Below are 25,962 nucleotides of genomic sequence, written 5' to 3' on the forward strand. Positions count from 1 at the left end.
TCCAACACAGCTCTCCTGTGATTTGATTAAGCCACACAGCCCATTGTCTTCCTAAATTGTAGACAAGATGTGGACAAACTGTGGACCACGTGGTAGGTCACCAAGGCTTCCCATGCAACCTGCCAGTCCTGTGCCATGGATGGAGTTCTAGTACACCTAGTTGGTCACCACCAAGGGACTACCCAGTCAGACTTCAGCTTTCCCTCTGTTGAATTATTGAAAACTGCAGGTTTTTTGCCTCTGTTGCGGAAAACATCTAGTGGGAAGAAAACATTGCTAATGCTGTCAGTTTCCAAGGTTTTATTGTAAATCCTGCACATTTAATAAAAATAAAAAGCCATGTGCATTGGAAGATAAATACTGCCTCTTTTTTATTTTATATACTTACATATTTTATACATTTTATTACTGCATATATTCACAGTTTTTACTTTATGAATTTACATAATAATTTCCAAAATATATTCTCAGTTTTCAGAGATCCTACAAACCTGATAATGGAAAGATTAAAAATACTTCCTTTAAACCAAACTCATGAATTCCACTTATTTTATAGTGGTTCTTGCTGGTGAGGTAGGAGTTTATTCACTATTTTAAATCACCCTTGTTTTGTTGTAATGCTATTTTAATAGGAGTGTCTTATTGAAACATGCACAGCAATTTAATTAGTCCTATTCCAGCTATCCACATACTGAGAGAGATCAGTGGCATGAAAAAAACCCACATTATGGCCTGTGTACTTTTAAGTTCAGTCCCATTAAATAATGCTCTCTTGCAGATGTATGAAATCAATTAGGAAGTACTTGCAAAGATAGCCAAGGAGAAACTGTTTAAAGCCTTAATGGCTTAAATATCCCTTGTCTTGATGTTAGCCCTATAAAGCTATTAGAGCCCAGTCTGGATTGCATTAGCACTATGAAAGTCAACTGCTAATCCTGTAACTGCACTGCCAGCCTCGCCTCTCCCCTGCCCATGTGTCTGCGTGAATTTTTTCTAGAAGAGGTGAAAGAATCTTCAGTATTTTCTTGATGCTGAAGGTGTATGAAGGAAAAGAAAATATTTTTTCTGGAAAAAAAGTAAGTATAAACCAGTTTCTTCCAAACAGGAGTAGTTTGGCTTTTTTATTGTTTGTTACTGAGTAGTTTTTGCCCCAAGAAAGTAAAATTCTAGCTGTCTTCAAAGGAGGTTATTTCATTAGTATAAGGCTACTTATGCCTGAAACTGCTGTAATTTAAGGACATTTCCAGAGATCAAAGGAACTCCAGGGGATTCTGGATATGCCAAGTCAAATTACACTGGAATATGTTGTAAAATAAATTTGTTTCTTCCATGAGGATTTTTCACAACGAGATGTTTTTCCAAGTCTAGACTAAATTATTTATATATTCATTGATTTTCCAAGGAAATTTATTTATTCAGCTTTTGAATTTGGGATTTTTTTTTTAGGTGATTCCCTCAGATTTTGGTATAACTATTTGTGTTTTATAAAACTTGTCTAATAATTTTACCTTTTAATTGAATCAGACTTCCAAATTGAACAATACTTTTTTTATTATTATTTATAAAAGAAAAAATAAATAAAAAGAGAACCTTACATACATAACATAATTTTAAACTGAAAAAATGTCAGCAAGGAGCCACATATAAGAGAGATGCTTTCAGATAAGAGGGTGAGAATTTCCTCTCCTTTTCTGACAGACACAAGCCCCATACCAGACACAAACCCTTACCAGAACAAAGATGAACAACTACTGATTATAAGGCAAAACCAGGTCTGGATCCCAATCCAGGCTCACCTGTTCCCCACACAGACTCTCCTTCTCCATCCTACCCCAGCTGTGGTCATGTCACATTCCTCTGGCACCTTCTTACCTGTCTGTCCTGCAACCGTAGCAAACAGCCTGTGGGGAATCCTGGATGGGATCTTCAGTCCAGCTCTTATCTGGTAATACCTGGAGAGAAAGGATTAAAAATTACACACCGTTAGAGACGTGACCTCTTGATCCAACCTAAAATTCTGTGAGAGCACATCCTGGGCATCTGCACTCAAAAGTGCTCAAGAGAACAGGCATGCTCAGGATCTTTTCTTCTGCTTTTTAGCATTAATTGAAGTGGGTTTAATCTGGCCCCTCCTATTTTACACCAGGCAGAGTGGACATTATGGCCTGATGTGTGAATAATGAGGAAGAATTGTGAAAAGCACCTGGCCTCCTGTAAGAGAGAGATGTAGAGAAACATCTATGATAAAAAGCAGTGAGATCATACAAGGAATCACAAAAATTTAATACAAAACAAAAAAAGAAAAAAAAGATGAAACGTCAGTGAAAAGACAACAAAAGTGCTAATCTCATATCTAGGAACATTCAAATTATACATAGTAGTTATCATTCTGCTGTTCCATGTCGAGTCTACCTTATCAAGAAAATGTTAGCATTAATCATTTGCCCAGAGAAGGTGTGGAGTCTCCCTCACTGGAGATATTCCAGAACTGTCTGAACACAATCCTGTGCCATGTGCTCTGGGGTGACCCTGCATGAGCAGGCAGGTTGGATCAGATGTCTCACTGTGGTCCTTTCTATTCTGTGATTCTGTTAATCATCTCTAAACCAGTTGTATTCTGGTTGGTTGTTATCCCATAGGGGATCCCTGCGTTAGATGAAGGAAGATAGAAAAAGAAAACATCAGCAATTTCACTGGTTTAAATTAGATATAGAATCACAGAATATCCTGAGTTGGAAGAGACCCAAAAGGATCATCAAGTCCAACTTCTGGCCCTGCACAGGACACCCCAAAAACCCCACTATGTGTCTGAGAGCGTTGTCTGTCCAAACATTTCTTGAACTCCAGGAGGCTTGGTGCTGTGACCATTTCCCTGGGAGCCTGTTCCAGTGCCCAAAACATGAGCTCAGTCTAAACAAAGGAAAAAACTCATCCTAGTCTTCCTTCATCACCACTTCCATGGATGAGAAAAACGAGGCAGTGTTCAGTACAGTGTCCAATCCAGGACGTTGTATCTCAGGATACCTCCAGCTCTTTGCAGACCTCCCACTGACCTCCTGTAACACCATGTTAGTGTGTCTCCCTTTTTCTGAATTTTCCCTCCTTTGGTCTCTTTGTTTATAAATTCCTCTGACCCACTACTATCTGCAGATAGGTTTGGCCCAATTTTTGTCCCAGTCTCTAAATGCAAAAGTCTCTTCCAATCTAAACCATTCTATTGATGCCTTGAAGTGGCTATCTGAAAGCAGAGGCTAGACAAGATTAAGAGAATAAAAGCATGTATTTATTTGAAGGGCCTTCAAAGGTACACCTTGGGCAGTCAAAAGGCTCTACCCAAGATGGACCCTGGGTCACAGGTTTTTCACACTTTTATAAGTTTTGTCCATTTGCATACCAGGGTTAATTCTCCAATTATAATTTCAAGTAATGACGTAATTAACCCAAGTTTTCTCCCCCTGTCCAGAGGCTCAGTTTACTTATTTCAGGGCCTGAGACAACAAGGTGTCCTTGAGTTCAGGTCCAGAGAACGCTTGTTATGTCTAACCAAAACGTGAGAACAGTAGCTAACAGGATATATGAAGTTTCAGAGTTACACACTAGGCAGTACAGGATCTGGAAAATATAAAAGCTAAAACCTAAGGCATCACTATAACTGTAAGAAAACACCAAATTTTCTGTGAACTCCTGTGAACAACATCTCACACAGGCTACACTTACCAATAAAAACTTTGCTAGATGTGTAATAATGAATGAACTAGATCTGTCTTTCTGAGGTTAAAAGCTGAAGAAAGGAGTTTGATGGGGAGAAAACAAAACAAAATCAAACAAAACAAAAAAAGCACCACTCCAGAGGCAATTGTTCCATGTCCTTCACAGCTGAAAGCCCACGTTACTCTGCCTGCTCCAACTGGCAGCTCCTTCCCAACTGGGATATAATTCCAGCACAACCTTTAACATTTCTAAGTATCTGTTTCAGTCAAGATCTTGGGCATGAAAACTCTCTGTTTACATTTTAGTTTTCAGAGAAGAAAATAAAAGCAGTTCATATTCTAAATACACACAGTATCTAGTTAAACATAACAGCAACCAAATCTAAGCTACCTGATCTTTTTCTCCCTTATGCTATTCTTGCACTATGCAGGAGTTTTTAATTGATGGTATTGATCCTGATTTTTTCTAAAGCAATTGCAAGAATTATGCCTTAGGACCCTTTGAATTCTCATTACATTTTTATGCAATGCAATTTTTTAATTGACAAAAATACCCTATGTGGACTATTCATAAAGTCTAATAACTTCCAAATAAGAGCAATAGGGTGTTAAAGTGGTATTACACATTAGTGTAACAGGACACTCCTCCATATGCAGATATTGAAGATTTACCATGTGCCCATTCCACTAGATCAGTTCCAAAGAATAATATTCTGTAATTGTCTGGCCACTTCTTTTTAGATTTTTGCTGCTCAAAATTGTGGTGGGTTTTCCTTGGCTAACAGCCAAATTCCCAACCACATGCTCTCTCCCTCCCCCTCATCAGCAGAACAGCAGGAGAAAATAGGCTGAAAAATAGGATGGGATAAAGACAGGGAAATCGCTTACCAGTTACTGCCACTGGCAAAATTGATTCAACTTTGGGGAAATTAATTCAATTTATTCACAATTTGGTAGTAAGAGACAAACTCAGACATTAAAATAAAACCTCTCTTCAGCCCACTCCCTTTCTCCCAGGCTTGGCTTCACTTTTTCAGACTCCTCTCCTCCCAAGCAGCTCAGGGGGATGGGAATGGGAGTTAGTGTCAGTCCATAAAAGCACCTCTCAGCTGGTCCCTCCTCTTCACACATTCCCTGCTCCAGTGCAGATGCTTCCACAGGCTGCAGTTCCTTCAGGGAGTATCTAACTGGGTACCTACTACCACACTATGATAATGTCAGCCTTCCCTCATTGTGTGTCTCATGTTCAGAAACATCCCAAGCAGCCCTTAATATTTCCATTAGGAAACTGATTTCCAGTGGCTTGGCTGGTGCTTCTGATTAAGCCACTGTCATGGTTTAGCATAGTTTGGTTTTTTAGTTAAAGAGGGCTCCATCAGCCACGGAAGTGATTCTTTTGCAAAGAGGTGCTTACAGCTGCCTCTAGACCCAATAGAACCAATCAACTGGCTAGTTTGAATATTGGCAACTTTTTTAAGCCACTTGAGAAGCTTGACATGCCTCTGTGATCCACATTTAAGAACGAATCAACCCTGGGAAATCTCTCTTGCTTCCCAGACAGGTAACTGGGGGCCCTCAGCGCGGCCCAGAAGGGCCAGGCCCTGCTCAGCGTGGCCTGGCTGGGTCAGCTGCAGTGCGGCTTGGCTTGGCTGAAGATCTCAGCTGCTTCTGCTCGCTGGACACCCGGCGCAAACCCCTCAGTGCAAGCCAGGCCACACGGGAGACAGCCACCCCAGAGCTGCATGGCCCTGTTCCATCCACAGCCCTGCTCTGTTCGGGTGGCCCCGCAGCTTGGCCAGCCCCTCCCTGTGTGGCTGCCGAAATAAAATGCTACACCGAAACGAGCTCTGGCCACCACCTGGCAGAAATTAGGTGACCAACAGCAAAAGGCAAATTCCAGCTGCAAGGCCCGGGTGAGATTAACTCTCTTAGTGCTGTAAGATTCTCCAGAACAGATGAAGCCTGCAGACATTAATCCTCTCCTGAGTCAGAGGAAGAGGAAAGGTGAAGGTACGTGAAGAAAACACCATAAAGACACCAAAGTCAGTAAAGAAGGAGGAGCTGAAGTCCCGAGAGAGGAGAAAGAGGAGATGCTTCAAACCTAGAAGCTGCTATTCTCTTGTAAAGCTATGGTGATGGACTGTGATACATCAGGGCACCCGTTGTAATTTCATGAAAGCATGGGGGGATGGAGAGTTCAAACTGCAATTGTGAGCAAAAGCACCTGTGCTGAAATAAGCAAATGTTGAAGTAGCTGTGATTTGATGAGAAGCTTGAACAGAGAGAGATGAAAGTGATGAAGACCCTTGGTCCCAGGGAAGAAGAAGACATCTGTACCTAGAAATGTAGATGCTCCCAGAGATAGGTGAAGAGAACCTTTGCTTCTGAACAGCTCAACCTTAAAATGGTACCCCAGTAGCTCAAGATTGAACCCTCAAAAGCAGTTGTGGGGAAAGCTGTAAGTTGAGGGAAGGAACTCTCACATGTGAGCAGAGAACCAACCTGGGCAGCTACCTTGCTGTGACATTGAAGCCATGAGAGAACTGTTTCTTGTGGAGATGTCTCCATAGCATGAGCAAGAGAGACTCCTCTCCCTAAGTGAATGGAAAAAGAGATTATTATAGAGGTGGTAAACTGACTGGTAAAAAATCTCAAGAGTTGTCTTTTTATGTTGTCAGTGGGAGAAGGAAGAAAGGTGGGGGAGGAGAAGTGTTCTGAAGGTTTAGTCTGATTTTTTTTTTTCTTTCGTTTAGGTCTGTTAATAAACTTCTTTATATTCTTTTAAGTTTTGTGCCTGCTTTGTTTTCTCCTAATTCTTATCTCACAGAAGCAAAATAAGTAAGTAATGGATATTTTGAACCAAACCACTACACATAATTGGTGTTTCTGGCCAGGATATGAACTGAACCCGCTACAGCCACCTAAAGCTGGGGAGATTATACAGAGGCACCCAGGATGACACTTTCATATAATGGAATCATAGAATCATGGAATGGTTTGAGTTGGAAGGGACCTTAAAGCCCATCTCATTCCACCCCCTGCCATGGGCAGGGACACCTTCCACTAGACTGGGTTCCTCAGAGCTCCATCCAACCTGGCCTTGGACACTTCCAGGGGTGGGGCATCCAAAACCTTTCTGGGCAATGATGGCCAGGCAGTCAAAATTCTCAGAAGACTCAGAGACCTTCAGCTCCTAAGAGGATGCTGGGCAGACCTTTTTTCCTCATTGCCCAGACAACACTGCCTTGGATATCAGAAACACATGAAGATACCTCAGTACTGGTGACTTCATAACAAGGTTAGCTCCAACCTTCCTTATGTCCTTTGCCAAAGGGACTAGGTGCTGGGACATAAAAGAAATAGGTCTTCATCTTATTTAAACCTTTCCCTATTCATCCCCTAAATTTTGGTAAATTCATTTGGATGGCAGAGATATTATAGGGGTCACAAAGAGTTATCTTCCTGTGTACCCACTAAACTGAACTGGTCAAAGTAAAAAATGCATAGCAAAGTCATAGAAACCTAAGGAACTCTCAGACTAAGGTCAAACTCTGAGGCCGAAGATCCAGCTATAAAGAGAATCCAGAGACTAGCAAGGTCTGCACTATTAAGGATTGCAGCCAAAAATGCAACTCATATTTTTAGGTGGCCAAGCATGTTTTAGTTCTTAATAAAAAGAATGGCAATAAACAATTATTAATAAATTATTTATTGCAGATTGTTTGGCACCTAATACCAAAAGGTCTGGCCTTCATAATGCAATGGCATAAAGCAGTTCTGGTATAAATCATCATGGAATTAGATAATTCTTCCTAAAGAAAGACTTTAGGGAATAGTCTTCTAGTCAGCAGACACAAGAGGCTTCTAAAGGTCCTGTTGTTGGTTCAGTTGTGTATATGAGTGCATTGCAAAGACTTGCACCTTGAGGTAATGAGAGTGATGCTCAGTTGGATCAATGGCAGAGGACAGAGATGTAGAGGACCTCAGATTCCCCCAACACCTCAATGACATTCATGGAAAAGAACACACTGGGCAGTGACAATATTAAAGGCTCAAATTGGTCGATTGAGTTAAAAATTACATAGAAATACTAGTGCTCATAATTTATCAGTTTATTCTTTAAAAAAATGAATATTTCCCCTGAAAATATTTTCAGTGACAGTTTCAGGCAAAATGTTAACAACAGCTCCAGAGGAGGTAAATAAAGGAGATAAATATCACAAGCAGTATATAAGCAAAGAACAGCTTCCCCTTGGGTGGCCAGAAAAACCCAAGGACATCCTTATTTGAGTTTCAGAAGAATGGTTGTTGTCCAGTTAAAATAAGCAGCCTCCATGCAGGAAACTGAATAAAACCTGTTACCTGTTGTGTGGTTGCTGGTTGTTGGGTTTTTGTTTTTTCCTATTTTTAAGCCACATATCAATATTTAAATCATTAGACAGGCAAATATTATCCGTTCCTCCTCAGAGCTTCCTCTAAGCCTTTGTAAGCAGGGAGGAATTGCCAAACAGTGACTTTATAACCAAGCAAAAGCAAAAATATAAAGGTTCTTGCTCCCCCACTGTGAAGCTGGATGTTACTCATAATAGCTTGTGCATTGTGAGGAGGATTTTTCTGATCAAAATACAGGAAATAAAATATGTTATAAAATACATTGCAAGATGCAGAGTCCCACACAATTTCCTCAGCAGCAAACACAGATACATGTCTCCACTTCCCCATCCCACGGTCCCACACCTCTCTGTTGTGCCAGTCTGAGTGACACTAAGACCAACATATAAAACAAAGCCATGTTAATATGAGTGCAAATAAAACACTTTACTCAGTGCCTCTGCAAAAAACCACACTGTTGGATGTCTGAATACTGCCCTCAGTCCCTGCTAAGGGAAAAGGAGGAATGGCTTCAAACTAGAACAGAGTAGATTTCAATTTGATATTAGGAAGAAATTCTTTACTGTGAGTGTGGTGAGGCCCTGGCACAGGTTGCCCAGAAAAGCTATGGGTGCCCCATCCCTGAAATTGTTCAAGGCCAGGTTGGATGTGGGCAACTGAGAAACCTGGTCTTCCAGGTGTTCCTTCCCTGGCAGGGGGTTGGAACAAGATATTTAAGATCCCTTCCACCCCAAACCATTCTATGATTCTAATAGGATGGCAGAAGGAAAATGTTTCCTGGGGGTGCTAAAACTATTCATCTGTTCCAGTGAGGCACTCTGAACTATAAATGACATAAATCCTATAAATGACATAAATCATGCTGAGAAGCAACAGGTACACCTGACCATACAGTGTGCCTGGTTTTCCTCAAAACAAGTGAATCATCTCCAGCTGGCTCTTAATACTCTCATCAAGGAGTAGCCTCATAGTCTGCTCATCCTCACCAGACTCTTCCAATCCCCTCAAGATAAAGAGGGATCAGTTTTGTTTCCTGAGCTCTCCTAGAGTTGGCATAATCTGTTCTCACCTGAGAGGAACATTTGCTGTGATTATACTGCAGGAGCAGAGCCTTGAGGGTGGGATGCTGCCTGGGTGTGGGCAATTGCAGGGACATGGCTTCTCCCTCTTTGTGTAAGTAGCTGCTCTCTGAATTTCAGGCTTGGGAAGAAATCCTACAGACAACTTTATCTCTTGCCATCTGAGTGACAATCTCCAAAATTATGTAAAGCATGAACATACAAACTACAAAGAATAGAACACGGTGTGGAGATCAAAAGCTATACTTAAAACCAGAGAATCAGACTGAGGTAGACATTGCAAAGGCCACCAAAATAGTTACAGGAGGTCCCCCACCACAAATGTGTAAGAAAGAACTACCTGGTAGTGATATGGAGCTTACAGTAATGATAAATGAGATATTGCCTCCAAAAATAACAAGCCATTTCTCTTAGAGAACCTTGGTAGAAGTGGCATGTGAATTGGACACTTGGTAATACAGATTTACAGTGAATCCAAGAAATCCATGAAGTTACAGAAGTGCTGGTGAGGAGCAGAAGCTGAACAGTCATTTTGCAAAGGGAGTGGAATGGACATCACTTGGCCCCCTGAGTGTGGCCCCAGAAATACATAAGGCTTTACAGTAGATTTTAAGGCAAAGAATAATTAGGGAATAAATGAGAAACTGCAGTACAATTCCTGTTTTACTGCAATTAGGCTGAGTCTGGCTCATTAGAGTTAAGCTAGGCAGTACCTCTTTTTGAGTAAACACCTGGTTTGTGGTGTGTTGTTTTTTCCCTTTTTAAAGGGAGGAGCAGTGCAGAAAAGCTTATTTAGACTTCAGTAAAGTAGGGAGAGCATGGAAAATTGCCAGCTAATATGGTACAGGCACTGTGAAGGGAAGATCAGGAAACAGCAAGCTGATTTTAAGACCTAAAGGGACTTGGTACACTTAACTCAGCAAAACAGAGCAATCAGATCCTCTCTCCATCTATAAATATATTGGGAGGAAAATAATCAGGAAGAAAGAAGACTGAGGTACAAGAAAGTACAACATTGGCACAAGAACAAACACATATAAACTGCCCGTGAATAAATCCAGTTTAGATGTAAAAACTGTAGCTGGCAAAGGAACAAGACTGTTAAAAAAAAATAAAATAAAAAGAGCTCCTAACAGAAGCAGGAATGAAAAAGCCAATTTGTTTGTAGGGGAAGCTCAGTACATTTCCAAATGATTTATAGGACATGGATCCTTTTTATTTGCAGGACAATGTTATTTATGCAGGCAGTGCATACTACTCCAAGTTCCTTCTCTCTAGCAAGATAAAGTGCATGGGTAGCCCTATTAGCAATGAATTTGCCATCTCCACCTTCACTGACTGTTTGTGAATTTCTAATCTTTAAAATGAAATAATTTGAGTGGCTTCTTTGTTTTCCTTTAGCTGGACACATATTAAGCCCTGCTGACCTGCACTGACTCACCTCACCTGCTGACATGTGAGCCTCCCTCAGGAGCCTGGCTGCACTAACAGATGTGCTGGGTGACACTCCCTGGCCTTGCCTCCTCCTTCACGGGGCAGAGCTGCTGGCACCTCTCAGTCTCTTGACACTGAGGTGCTCAGACCTCCTCTCCTAATGTTAGAATAATAAAATGTTTTTTCTACATATAATTCATCACATCATCTCTGGTGATCTAACCATACCACAGGACAATACCTAATTCTAGAGGGTTTACATCAAAACCAACAGAGTGCAGGGTGGTACCAGCCCTGTTACTGATGCTTTGGACTCTGTCCTTCCTTTCCTTCCTTCCCTCAGATTAATATCAGAGTATCTCAGCTCCCATCTAGTCCTGCAAGTTGCTGCCTACTTGTCCTTGCCTGCGATTGGCTTCTAATGACACTGTAAAACCCCGGTTTAGAAGGGTTGACTGATTTGAGAGAAGCAATTTGTAAGATAATATTGATGCATCACGCCACCAAACCAGATCACTCTCACTAGGAGTACTAACAGACCAGACTGCTCCTCCCTGATCATTCCTGCAGCATGGAAATCAAACCTTTGTGGCTCAGTAACAGTGTCATAGGAGCCAGACAAGTTCAGAACTGAAAAGCTTCCACCTGCTTTGAATTATACCTGAACAGCTCCGAGGCTTAAAATTTCATCCCAGGTTAGGCTGCATTTAAATAAGCACTTTTAAGCTAATACACACAGCAAACAAATGAGCTGTGTGCTGAGCCTGATGAGTCAGCCTGGAGTTCCAGCTGCTCCTCAGACTAGTGTTGGAGTTGTCCTCCAGGAGCCCCTATCAGCAAATCTTCTCCACTGAATTACTACTTCCAGGGAGCCAAGTACTGCAGCACACTGTCTTGGAAGTCAGTGAGAAAAAGCCTTACAGGCAAGGAAAAAGAAGGATTTCTTCATGAAAACAGCAATAGAAGAGAGCTCAAATCTCATTGCAAGACTTAACTTCATGGGCTTTGAACTCAAGGTCTTCAGATGTAAAAAAACCACATTCTCTCTCTAGAAACACTAAGACACCTTTTTGTCCTGTACTGATGATCCCCAGCAGAGGATTGCCAAGTGTGTTACCATCTGAGGGCTTCCTGATAGATATTCCAGAAGCTTATGCAGGACAGAGTAAACATCTGTGGCCATCCAGGCTGATTCCCAGAAAAACAGAGTAATCTATAATCTGCCAAACACACTATTACTTTCCATGAAAACTCTGGGGACCAAAACTTAAAAATAAAGCTTTCTAACAAGTTAGCTTCCTTCTGAAAAAGTAAAAAGTGAAAAGCAATACCCATCATGGAGGCATAGGGAGAAAGCCCGGGTGAAGGAGACAAGCAGACCCTTTTTATTTCTCCTTTCCCTTCAGTGAAGCAAATCAGAGGTATAGCCACAAAAAATTCTGTAAGTTTGCATAAAACAGTGGAGAATTTTCCTTGTTTGTGATAATGCTTTAGGTTACATACCTAATAGAGTCAATAATACTTCGTGGATCTCTAAAGTGCATGAGTCACACAGAAGTGCACTGTATAAATCCATCTCTGTTTTGTATATAAATATTTTGTGGGTTTTTTGGCTATTCAAATAGGAGAGCATGGGAAAAGGTGATAATTTTACACCTAATATTGAAAGCATATTAATCAGACTGTGGAACATGATTAATCAGACATGTGGAACAAGAAAAACTACCACATTGCTATATAAGCAAGCACAATGTGCAATACCATGTGCATGAGGAAGACCTACAATATAACTACAAAAAGTTTCAGACACATCTACAAAATCCAGACATTTTAAAATTAAATATTACTTCAAGAAGCTTTTCTGACCTAACTCTACCTCAGGCTTCTGGCAGGCTTTAGAATAGCCCAGAAAAAAAGGAGTGAGTGTGGGACACAGGAGCTAGCAGCAGGCAGGAGCTGGTTGTTCACAGAATTCATCACCATTCCCATTATCAGCATTTTCTTCTCACCTTTTTAGCAATAGGAAGAACACCTCAGACAGCCCAGGGAATCTTACACTCACTTTGGAGTCTATTAGAGGTAGGAGAGGAAGGCTTTCCTCAACCCTTGGTCTTACACACAGTGAACAAGGTGATAGGTCTATCTGGCAGCTCCCTCTGTGATGCCCAGAGCTGCCACGTCAGGGCAGGTCAGTCAGACACAGCTGCAGCACTCTGATCAAGACTCCACAGCCATTTATCGCATCAAGTTTCTACAATTCTCATCCCAGTTTTATTCTCAGGCTCTTTAACGTTTGATGAAGGGAAGTCTAAAATTAATTGTGTGAGGAGGGCGAGCCATACCCTCCTCGCAGTACAGTAAGTAATGTACTTTTCTCTCAGTAAAAGATGTAGTGGGTCTATGAAAGCAAACTTTTCACCTACCAGGAGTCTGCATCATACAGAGAAGATGAAATTGTTCAATTGTAAATTAATGGCAACCCTATTTTTATTTTTTCTTATTTTTATTATGATACAAAATCCTGTTTTAAAACCAGATGCTGCCTAGTTCTGCAGGCCTGAGAAGTGCTTCGTGTGATTCCTTCTCATGCAAGCAAACAGTACACAAGGATTCTTAATATCTTCAGAAGGTGCTCAGCATATCCCTGGATCAAACATGGATACTTATGTCCTGAGTCCAGGATTTAGGGCTGGAAGCTCTCAAGAGCTGAGTGCTCTGGGTATAACGTGGAAAAAAATATACCCAGCTTCTGGCAGATGAGCTTGTTACAATCCGGTTTAAACCCAGAAAAGCAAAGAAAGCTAAGCCTCTGTGCATAAACCGGAAAGAACTTAGAAGGTTTAAAATATTCCCAGAAATGAGATTAAAACCAAACGAGGTTAGATGTTGATGCCCAAAAAATTGATGTGTTTTATTTAATAGTAAAAGAGGCAAAGAGAAAGGAAGAGAAAAGAAAGAAAGAAAGAAATGGAAAAAGAAGTGTGCATGGGGGGGGTGGGGGGACAGGGAGAGGTGACAGGGGTTAGGTGGAAGCAGATCACCCATCCGAGGGTCCCAATGATGTCTCATTGCTCCCCTCCATCTGCTCTGCTGGTGGTGAGGGTCTCCCATCGCTGCCGTGGCCACGCCGCCACCACACCACAGGCCAAAGAGTGCAGAATCCCGTGGATTAAGACACGCTTTGGGCCAGGTGGGAATGCCCACATGTCTCCTTGTGGGGGCTGGCTTGACACTGTCCCTTGCAACACTGAGGGTCTGTTGCATCATCTCTGGTGCTCTGCTGCAGGGTCTGGGGACCCCTTTGAGGGGGGGCCCCTTTGATGGGCCATGTCACCCCCTTCTGCTGTGGATAAGCTTCCCCCCAGTGAGCACCCCTCAGCTGGGCTCCTCTGCACAGTGGAGGATGGGAGTCACTGTGCCTCTGACCAGAGGCTTTTCCAAGACACCCAAAGCCTCTCCTCCCTCCACCCCTTGGTTCGAGGGTCTGTGGGAGCCTGGCAGCTGACAGCCCTGGGGCTGTGGTCTCCACCTTGGAGGTGTTAAGCCTGTGCTTTGTGAATGTCCCCAGCCCTGAGCTGTTACTTTATCTTATCTTCATCAGGGAGCGGTGTAAGGCCCCAGTCAGGGCCCCATTCAGGGTTAGGTGTCTTCTCTGCAGTTTTTGTAATACAGTTTTAAAAGTCCTCTAAGAAAATGTTTAAGTCATAAACTATAATATTTCAGTCTCTGACAGAGCTCTAGTGTCCACAAAAGTATTTCAGTGAAGGAGAGCCTACGCTTGGCACTCAATGCTTTTCAGGCAAGGATTTCATTTGGATCCAGGTAAGCCACAACTTTTATAATTTTTATACATCTTGCTTCTTGTAGTTTCATCAGATCATCTCTCCTCTGCAGAAACTTGCAATCCCACAAGCCATAAAATCTCCAGCCCATGAAACCTGGCGGTTCTCTGACAATTACACCAAACAGCTCTCTTTATATCTCCTTTTATGCTCACCTCAGGGGCTCTTGCCCTTTTATGCTCATCAAGGTAGCAATGCTGTCTTTTATTTAGTCCCATATTCATACTTTTAAAGCAATTTGCCCTTTACTTCCCTTTCAGTCATCATAGCAAGGTAGGGGTGAAGAGGAATGGGCAGTAGAACGGTGAACAGAGAGTAAAACGATAGAAATGTGCTTTATTGTTGGAAAAGAAAGGCAGTGAAAGGAAAGGGCAGAAAAATTAGGACCCCAATAAGGATATGATCACTTACATTCTTGTCTCAAAAGCAAAGGAAACCTTGAAAACATAGTTTAATTTAGCCTCACAGTCAAGTAGTAACCTTTTCCAATCTGTTCTTATATAATATGAGGAGTTGAAGATGAGAGATTTTGTGCTCTTCTAACTGAAGCACCTGGAAAAACTTACACTCTGATTTTCTGAGAGAGAGAATTAACCCTCACCTGTTCTGGGTGCAATTAAGAGACTATAAAAACAATTTAATAAATATAAAATAAGATGAATATTCCTGGAGATCAATTCAAACCTTTATATTACATCTTTTGCTTTTTTTTTTTTTTAGTAGAATAAGGCAAACATCATGTCTCATGAGATTTCTAAAGTGCTTCTGTAATGCTTGTGGAGTGAAATGGATAAACAGGTTTGGAGATGTGGTTATTTACTCTACATTTTGTTTTGTATCTCACTCCTGGAAAAAGGAGAAAAATGAAAATGATAGCCATGAAATGACTTCTTAGAAGCTGTTGCTTTAATTTTTTTTTTTTTTTTTTTTTTTTTTTTTCATATCTCAGAACTTCTCAGAAGGTTGAAAGCCAAAGTGACCTTGAAACAAAGATGCAAAATACTGGGATCACAATGTCTAATCCAGCAGAGCAAGGAGAGACTTTCACTTTATTCACAGCCTGGTAATTATCTAATCCCAAATGAATACAAAAGCTGAGTCACCCCAAGACATCTAGCCGTTGACCCTGAACTAGTTTCCAAAAGAAGGAAGTTTAGGGAAATGAGCATAGTGGAGATGCAATGTGACCTGACACAGAGTGAATCACGATCCCAGGACGAGTCACGTTATTTAGTCCATCCAGCAGATCCCTAAATTATGCCATCACTAAATTGGTCAGCTCAAATATCAGGAAGTCTCATACAGGCTGAACATTTCCTGTGGTGGAACAAAGCCATGCAGATAGGTCAAGTTGTGTGGTCTCAGACTCATTTTGTCTCATGGCTATGCCTGTACCTCTCACAATTGCAGGATGGTCTCCTGGTCCATGATCCCAGACAGCCATTGCTCTGTTATTCATCTGCCATCACTGGACTCAATGTCAGTCATTGCTGGCTGGCTGGCAGAACAAGAAAGGAGCTGCATTACCAGACTGCAGCTGGAAGTGCCTCCACTAAGGCCTGACATTTACAGGAGCCCAAGGGGAATTCACACTCACTGTCACCTCTCTCCCAAAGCAATTTGGGGTTACAGGCCCTGCTTCACAGCACTGACCCAACACACAGGTCCTTGCTCAGCTCAGGTGCATCAGCAGGTGCAAGGTGGGAGCATCTGGCAATAGCACACAGGACATTCCCAAGGGAATGCAGAGCTGCATGAAACTGAGCCCAGGGATGGCTGATTAGTACCACAGCGAAGAGAAACACAGAATTCAGCATTTCTATCTGGGTCCAGTTCAATTCTTAAGGTCAGAAAACAGAAACTTATTTCAGAGGTACAAAGACACTGCTTCAGTGGTTTCTGCTGAAGTGCAGCTTTATTTGTTCTGAGGTATTTTGAGGGGAGTATGATTTTTCATTCAGGTCACAGAATCATAGAGTATCTCAAGTTGGAAGGGACCCATCACTGGGTCCAAGCAGTCATTAAGTCCAAGTCTCTGCTTCTCACAGGACTAACTAAAACTAAACCACATGACTGAGAGCATCGTCCAGACACTCCTTGAACGCCGACAGCCATTCCTAGGATGTCTCAGGTGGGTTTCAGAGAGGAATTTGATCCTGTTCTCTTTTGGAACCCAATTCCTAGAACTCATTACAACACAGTTTTCTCCCGTTAAAGAGAAAGGGATTGCAATGGGCCATTTCTTCTCAAAATGAGGCTCTTAATTCAGACAGACAGCTTTATTTATGAGGGCAGCCCCTATGAGATGTAAACAGATTAAAACATGACTGTGTCATACATGTAGAAAATAAAGAAATAGAAAAACAAACAAAAAAGCAGCATTCCTTATTCTGAAACAGTAAAGATCCTAGTACAGAATCAGAAAAAAACCACTCAAACAATAGCTAGGAAATGTGGACACTTTTCAGTCTCAGATTAGAACATGGAGCAAAAAATATATGTTTGTACAAAACTTCAGTTTTTTGATGTTTCACACAACCAGCACAAGTCCATAACAAAAGAAAATGATGTGCCACAAAACTGTAACACCTCTGCTCCTGTTATAATTACTTTCTAGGACTGGAAGTAGAATTTTTGGCAAAGGACAAATTAGAGCTTCAGCACCAGGCAGGAAAGGACCGTTTCAGCTTGCCCTCTCAAATGATAAAATAGGATGTAGAACATGGAGAACAACTGCATAGAAACCAGGACTTAGCTAAGTAATTATTGGAGCCCGTATATCTAAGAAAGCAAATTCCAGTCCTTGAAAAATAGCTTGAAAAACAGTGGCAATTGATGGATAAACAAGCTGTAAAAAGGAAAATTTAATGGAGTGCAAGAAATTAAGGAATTGGAAGAACAGTTAAAACTTAGGAGTAACATCAAAGAGTTCTGGAATGCATAAAGAATATGAGGTAGAATTTTTGCAAGTGGAAATAAAATAGAAGATGGATGAATACACTAAGTTTTTATTAGGAAAGGAACAAAACCAGCAAGAATTTACAGCCTCTGACAAAGAAATAGAGCACAGATGCAAGAACTGGAGAGCAGAAGTAATGAGGTCTTAGAGACCGTAAGCTGCTTGGAACAACAACTACAAAGAATTAAGAAAGTAGTAAGAGAATTAAAAGAAAATGAAGAAAGATTACAACAGCAACAGTACAATAACCAGATTCAGATGTCTGCTTTACAGTTTAAATTGGATGATACAAGGCAAGGCTACCTACAGAAGGCATCTCTGATCAAGTGCTGAAGGAACCATTGGAGGCAGAACAGGAAGCACTAGTGACAAAACAGAGATTGCAGCCTTACTAAAACAAATAGAACAATATAGAGATAATTTGATCAGTAAAAATGAGAAGATATTACAGCTGAAGTGACAGTTAGAGATGCAGGAAAAGCACAGGACTTCCACCATCACCCAGCTTTGGTCAGAGGATGCAAAACTGGAGATTGACCTGCGTGCTGTGGATTGACCTCTGTCAGCTGCCAGCTCCCTGACTCCCCTGCCTCAAAAGAACAGTGGGAGAAAGGAAAACAAAAAAGTTCTTGGCTCAAGATAAAGATGGGGAGAGCACATACCACTTACCATCACAGGCAAAACAGACGTGGTTTGGGAAAAAAATATTTATTTATATTTAAAAGCAGAGTAGGCTGATGATAAACAAAATTAAACCATTTTCCCTGCATCGACTCCTTTTTTTTGAAGCTCAGACAGTCACACCCTTTGATTCCTGATTCGTCTCCCTGCCTTTTTCCCAATCTCGACCTCACTCCTTCATTCCCAGGTCCTCCAGCTCCTTGCCCCTGGGACCATCCGTGTCTAGCATGGTGCAGCCCCAGCCTCTCCCCACAGACCCCTCCCTGCTTTCCCTGCTTCCAGTACCTGCACAGGGACACCCGACCCCCCTGATTACAGTGACCCTTCAGCTTTCCTTTTCCAACAAACAGTTTCAAGGGAGAGATTCATGATACAATGTCTGCTTTACATTTTCTTTCCTAACCTTTGTCAAGAAATGGGTCATCTCTATGTCTACCCACTCACTCCACAGAAACAAAACTAACTGCTAAATGTGGGATCTTACCAAAATCCACCTATATTTCTCATTGAAGTGTTGGCAGCACTGAAGAGACATTTCCCCCTCTACCAAGAAGGATGAATACTCTCTTCTGAAAGTACACTCAGTGTTGGCACAAGCCTGACAGCTCTAGAGATGGAAATCCCATTTTCTGCTGAATGGATTCAGTACTAACAACTACAGTGAAACCTCTTCACAATGTTTTTGTCAATATGAGTCCTCAGTCCGTTACAGAAAATCTATACAGAGAGGTGAAAAGAGTTTTCATTCCCAATTGTATCATGAACCTGTCCCCTCTGCTCAAGCTCTGATCTCATTTTTGAACTAATCCTAAAAATGTTAGTATTAATAATGTAAGAATTCACAAAACCTTGTGTTTCAGAAATTTTCTCCCAGAAGAAATTATTCACAGAAAGAAAAATAGAATCAGAGCAATACTGAACAACACAGCAGCAGAGACAAATGATGATGTGTCTACCTGAGCTGCCACCAAATTCTGGAAACACCAAGAATTAGCAGCCACTTATCTTTGCATCAGTAAAGCCTCCAAGCTGTTTGCAAATCTGCTCTTGGTATGAGGGGGCTTACTTCCAAAACAGCTAGAAGTGAAACCCACGCTTATCTTCCATCATGATCTGTGAAAAAGCACTCTTCATAGAGTCACAGAATCACAGAATAGCCTAGAATGGAAGTGACCTCAAAAGATAATCCAATTCAGCCTTTCATGGGAATGGAAGCCAGGAGGAGATCATCCAGCAGCCTTGTCTAGACCAGCCGCATATAGAAATCCTCCAGAGATGGGGACTCTACAATGACCCAACCCCTGATGTTGTTCCAGTGAATGATTATTCTCTCTGTAAAAACTATACAGGGATGAAATCCTTTCTGGTCTAAATTGCCCTCTGTCTTCTCCAGGTGGCTCCTCGTGAAGAGACAGAGTGTTCTCTTTGTACTTACCCTGGAATACTTACTGGAATACTGTGATGAGATTCCCCCAGAGCCTTCTCCTCTCCAGGGAGACAAAACCTTCAGTCAGAAGAGATTTCCTTCTGTCATTCCTCAGAGATTGGGTTTTTGGTTATGTCATCCCAGGGCTAGCACCCTGCACTTGTGTTTGCTAAACTTCACACAGTTGCTGTTGCCCACTGTTCCAGCCTGTCCAGGTCTCTCTGTAAGATATCTCTCCCTCCTGACATGTCCACCTCACCATCAGCTTGGAGCCCTCAGCAAACATGGTGATGGCTCAGTCAATCTGATCATCCAGGTCATTTATGGATTTTCCTTCTACCTTAAAGTCTCATTGGCTTCCTTTAACAGTTCCTTTACTATCCTTAATTTTTGCAGGACTTTCAGTGCCTGAATTCAGTGGATTTTGTACCTTGCTAATTTGGCTAGCAGAGAATCTTGAAAAGTAAAGGATGTTATCTGACACCATGCAAATCTTGGAACTGGACCATCCTAAGAGGCTTGACCATCAACTAAGTTCTGCAGAGTCCTGAAACAGAGCAACAGGTCAAGAATAATCCAGCATTGTGTCCAAGGAGGGGAGCATTAGGAGCTGAGAACAGGGGAAAATTTTAATGACTTTTTACTGAAAATATGATAGAAATTGTTCAGCCTTGAGAAGAGAGGGCTCCAGGAGACCCCACTGCAGCCTTCCAGTACCTAAAGGAGGCTTATAAGAGTGAGGGATTTTATACATCACTAGATAGTGACAGGATATAGGATTTTAAACTAAAGAGGAGAGGTCTAGATTAGGTATTACAAAGAAATTCTTTACTCAGAGGGTGGTGAGGCCATAACACAGGTTCCCCAGAGAAGTTGTGGATGCCCTATCCCTGGAAGTGTCCAAGGCCAGGTTGGATGGGGCTCTGAGCAACCTTGTCTAGTGGAAGGTGTCCCTGCCCATGGCATAGGAGTTGGAAAAATATGAGATTTAAGGTCCCAAACCCAAACTATTCTATGATTTAGCCTTCTTTCTTTATACTTTATAAAGTTTTAAGTGATTGAACTACCCAGGGCTGCTCTTATCTAGAATCTTCACACCCAGTCACTTTTCTCAAGCTCTAGTAGGCCTACTGCATCAATTTATCCCTTTCCACTGCTTCACAAAGTTTATCTTGTGAGAAGGACATGTGAGTCCTGGAAATATCGAAACCAAAGAGATTACTTTAAATTGGTCAACAAAAAAATTACAAAATAAATTAAAAATCCACAGCTTTCTTGGTATTTTTGGTGGGTTTTGATTGCAGACATCACTCCAACAGTCACATTATAAACTGACTTTTCATTTGTTGCAAGACATCCTTATAAAGATTTATCATGCATAGCCAAACAGGAACAAGAGATTACTAAACAACAGTTCATTTTTCAGATGCATTTTATTTGTAATACCTTCTATTGGCAGATGTTATCCCCACAAATGAATTAATGTTCCACCATAACAAAGTGGACATGGATTGATGGGAGAAATTGATTTGTGTTTGTTAATGTTCTTTTGCTGCAGCAAGCGCATTAAGTAATTAAAGTGCTAAAAGAGATCTTCCCGTCCAGACACACAATATACTGAACTCAATTAATGCAAGGACAAAGGACAACTGTTTTTTTCCTTGCATCTCAAGTGCGCCCTGTCTGCAGCATACACACCGTATAGCTTAACTGTAACCATTAATTTAAAGTATACAGTTCCAAAACCAGTTAATATAGCAAGGAAACTCTAAAGGATTAAGTGTCAAAAAAAGAGTAATTATTTTGTGTTGCCAGTATAAGCCATCTTAAAAGGATCTGATCAAGAGATTGTGTGCAGTTTTGCATTCTGAAAATTAGACTTCGGGATATTTTAAGCTGAATACAAAGATATCTGAAAAATGAAAGTCAGAACAAACCTTTCCCAGACACAATTATATTTTCTACTATCACAGCATCTGAGCATCTGTAACTATACCCTATAAGGAACAATCTTATAAGATATTATTACTACTCCCATGTTTGTAGATAATAGTTGATGAGCTAAAAGATCATTCAAGCCCACCTCAAGTAATTTCCCAAACTCACTACTCATTCCAACAAATAGCAACAGTTAGATATTTTATTTCAGCTTGGAAATGTTACGTTAAAATGTCTTGCAAAATTACCTTACAAAAGTGCAATGAAGTGTATGAACAGTATGGCCAAGGGACAGGATTGTTTCAAATGTGGGACAGGCAAGTAGAGCTGAACCACATCTCCTGACATGAGGCAGTGCCTCCTCTGTGAAAATAATGTGCATCAAGTAGATAACAGTGAGAGAAAATACTGGTGTGGGTTTTTTTTCTTCATCTAACATTACTGAGGGCTGCACAGATGTTAGTGATGAGTATCATATAAAAATCTCATACAGAATGGGATTTAAAATAAAACTTGTCACCTGGTGTGTTTACGTGCATGTTTATGTACATGTTTGTAAATAAATAGTTTGCAGTTGAGACTTTGGTAATGTCTGTGCTTTGTATGCCCATCCTTCCCCTTTCTTTTAAAACCATATTTTCTGGAGTGAGGCAATTTTACAAGAAAGTCTTGTACTATTTACAATTAATCCTTGAATGCTCACAGTTGCTTTGAAAACCATGGCAGGTTGTACTCCAAAGCTCCAAAAATAATTAAATACATAACAGTTTAAAAAATATATATTTAAAAAATACTAACTTCTGGTTCCATTCACTTATTAAACAATTCATTGTTGTTAATCAGTGATAGAGGAGTGGAAAGTAAGCGTGTTCTTTGCAAGCCCTTATTAAAAAAAAAACAAAAAACAAAAAACAAACAACAAACTGGGCTAAATATTGCATTTGGCTGGCCAAAAATTAAACCTTTGCCCCTTAATATCTACATACGATCTCCTCTGAGCAAATATCACCTCTGTTCAAGTGACATTTACATTGCTGCTTTGATGATTTTCTGAGTGAATTATGGCAGAAAGTAGCTTTGATCTCACCTCACATGATTTATATTTATACACAGCTATACCTGAGATGTTGACTAGAGTTCCTAAGTCAGAGAGTTGCAGATGGACCCATGTCTGATGCTTGGAATCACTCACCTCTCTGTTTATGTAAGTGTAAGGAAGCCTAAGCCCTCAGGCTTGTGAAAGGATTTATGTGTATGTGCTGCAAGATGTTATTACTTATGAACAAGTGAAGTGACACAGTTTTAAAGCACTGATCTTAACTAGAACTAGCCAGAAACATGGCATCGGCATAGACTGTGTCAGGGCAATTATTCTAAACAAGAGAGAGTGCCAGAAATTAGTGAATGAGAAGGTCTGGTAATAAAATATGAAATGCTTCAAAAAATCCACTGTGTTCCTTGTGTGCAATTTTTCAGAGAACGAGAATTTGTTCTCCAAATTTTCATGTGAGGGTGATTCTGGTATTTCTAGCTCTTCTGGCACTTTTCCTCCCTAAAGCACTCTGCAAACAGCAACTAATAGAGGCAGCTGAAGTTATCTGTATTTGGAATGTGTTATCACATTGTTACATAGGTGGGTTGGAACTAGAGGGTGTTTAAGGTCCCTTCCAACCCAAACCATTCTGTGGCTCTGTGACACACAGTGTGCATATCCCTAGGGAAAGCACAGAGTGATCACCAGCAGCAAATCTTGTCTTTAAATACAGGACAAGCTGTTGGGACAACAACTAGACCTGGTCCTTGCAAGGGAAAAAGTAATTCGATTATACTTAAGCTCTGTAATTTACTGCCCAGAGTCTGGAGAACCTCTATCCTTGGAAGTTTTCAAGACTGGACTGGACATGCCCTTGAGTAACGTGGTCTGAATTCAATAATTGGTCCTGCTTTAAGTAGGTATTGGGCTTAAGATCAGGCAAATTCCCTTCCAGCATGAACGATTCCCTGGCTCTAGGGTGAGTGTGGCCATAGTGTTCCTCAGCACAGAAACAACAAAGAAGCTGTGCAGCTTCTTTCTGCACTCAGTTTCAACCCATGCAGCAAACACTGTTTTAGTGATTTATCATCAGCATGGTGGTCTCCAGTAACTCCCCTGGCTGTTTAGCTTACAGAACAAAACAGGTTGACTTGATTATCATTAAAATGTGATTTTAGCTGAGAAATGCAGTTTGCTAATAAAATTAGGTTCTGCTTTTCAGCTGTATGGAATGCTCCATGCCTTAAGTCTTGATGTCACTGTGTCCAGTTCCTCAACAAGTGTGTCACATCCTGAGGAGCTCAATTTTCAATACTGCACTTAATGACACAATGATTCTAAGAATTTATGGGGCTTGTGTCATCAATTCATTAAGGAGATAGACTCAGAGATCCAAGTGCATCAATGAAGATCACAGTTACTTCTAAAACACCTATGAATTAAGAGCAACCACTTTTTGTATAAAGTGTATTGGTTCAAGTAGAAATTCACCTCAAAGACATGCATTTAGTCCATTAAATTAATACATTTGCTTAGCAGAACTTAAGGGGGATCAAAGCCGCTCTGTGATACTCTAGGGAATGATACTTTAAATTTAAGGTCTCTGCTTATAGAAATATTTTTATTTTATGAATTTGATTCATAAAAATAGGAAAGGCAGTGCCAAATTATACATCAAGAGCTTTGAAGAAAATCTTGTAATAGTCAATTTTTAATGTTATAGATGATAGAATGAGCTGTCTTCCAGGTTAATGGCTGATGAGCATTAAAAGCTGGCTAAATCCCAAAAGTTTCATTTTGGTTTTTTCTTCTCTTGTTAACTCTAATGTTTTGCCCAAGACTTTAATCTGACATCACAGCTTGCATTTTATTTCCTAGGAGAGTGGATCCCATCTGTTTGCATGACATTCCTCTTGGCTAGCACTGTCTATATGATGTATTTTAACGTTTGTCTTCCAGGAGCAAGCAGAATGCCTTCTCTGTCTGTATCCTTACCTTTGATTTATGGATTTTCCCAGTGTGTACAAAGCTTTCCACCTGGATGCCAGAGTATCTATACCAAACTGTTCTCTCTGTAAGCATCACCACCTTTTATCTTTGGATCAGAAATTGCTTTGCAACATTTACTGATCCTTAAAAATGTCTTTCTTAAGTCCCAGTTGTTTATTTTCTGCAGGTGGGGAAAACCTAAGACAACTCTACCAAGACCAGGATCAGAAAGAGAGTTAGGAAGTAAATGTATTGATTTACTAGAAAATACTTCTTTTTTTTCCTCTGATGTGCCCATGAGCAGAGGCGAATTTGCTGAATGTTGTGCAGTGTGTAGTTTTAAGTAAGTTGTTTTAATGACTAGTTATCATTCTAGTGTTCATGACCAAGAAAGTAACAGTTGCTATCCCATGTGTGAAGGGTGGCTGAAGTAAACTGAGCACATTCTTTCTCAACATATGACTCAGTCAACTCATGTTGTGTTACATGGGTGCCAAATGGGAGCAGAACAAGTGGTGAAGCTGGACCATATGGGTTGAGGAGTGGCAAGACGACATTTGGAGTTCTCAGAAGCTCTCAAATTACTGTAACATTTCTGGGCTCTCCAACATGTGTTTGTTCGAAATTACTGTGTTGTCCAGAATTTTCCCTCTGACGTTGCACATGCGTGGTTTTAGCTCTGTATTAATGATTGCTGGGAAATTTATGTGGAAAACAATCATGAACTAGCATGTAAAGCATTATCTCAAGGCCTTGAATAGTATCTATCCAGGCCCCTTATTTCTGAATTTGTACTAATTCTGTGGTATTGCCTTGGTTAGCCATCCTCTTAGGAGAGTTGGAGCTGGCCTTTAGCTCTGTTGTCTATAGGTGACCAAGTGACACAGAACCTGATGTATTAGGGTCAGGTAAGCCTGAGTATTGCTTATTTGAAGGTGAAATCTGTTTTCCAGACACAAGAATACCTTACTTTCCACTGACTAATCAATTACCAGTCAATGGAGTTTGCTGACATGCTGCTCTTCACCTGCAGAGCAGTCTCACCTCTTAGGCTCCACTCCATTTAGTTCAATGTTTCCTCCCTACCACTGGCACAGGAAATCCCAGCTCTCTTCAGCAGACACAAGGTGCCTAGAAATTAAAGATGGCTATACTCATTAGCCAAATGAGAAAATTGTCCTCACCAGCTGTCATGACAATAACCCATCATCCATGATTCTCCTGAAGTTGCCACTTGGTACACTTCAGGACATTGATGTTTAGCTTCCTGCACGCCTGCACTTCAGCTACTTTCATGACTTTAGATTTGTGCTAAACTAAGTCCAGTCTTGTCATTTCAGTGCAGTAGGTTCTCAGCTATCACTGCATGACCATGTGGAGTACCTGTCTTCTTACTCCTGAGGGGTTTTATGCATTTTTTTCTTTTTTTTTTTTTTTTTTTTTGACAATATTGGATGCTGCATTAAAGTGAAGGTGATA

The 25,962-nt window shown here is 40.9% G+C and overlaps 1 protein-coding gene across 7 annotated transcripts in view; it reads right to left on the minus strand.

Annotated features, from left to right (window-relative positions):
• FAM135B (family with sequence similarity 135 member B) overlaps positions 1-25,962 on the minus strand; it is a 271,095-nt gene that overhangs the window by 109,593 nt on the left and 135,540 nt on the right. For 6 of the 7 annotated variants that reach the window (XM_019289330.1, XM_019289329.1, XM_010404724.4 and 3 more), the window contains one exon: positions 1,873-1,952. In XM_019289330.1, coding sequence (XP_019144875.1) covers positions 1,873-1,952 — 80 coding nt within the window. Of the gene's footprint in view, positions 1-1,872; positions 1,953-25,962 lie in introns of those variants that run through there. The other variant, XM_039549457.1, reaches the window with a different exon arrangement.

Source organism: Corvus cornix, chromosome 2 (assembly GCF_000738735.6).
Source record: "Corvus cornix cornix isolate S_Up_H32 chromosome 2, ASM73873v5, whole genome shotgun sequence".
NCBI lineage: Eukaryota > Metazoa > Chordata > Aves > Passeriformes > Corvidae > Corvus > Corvus cornix.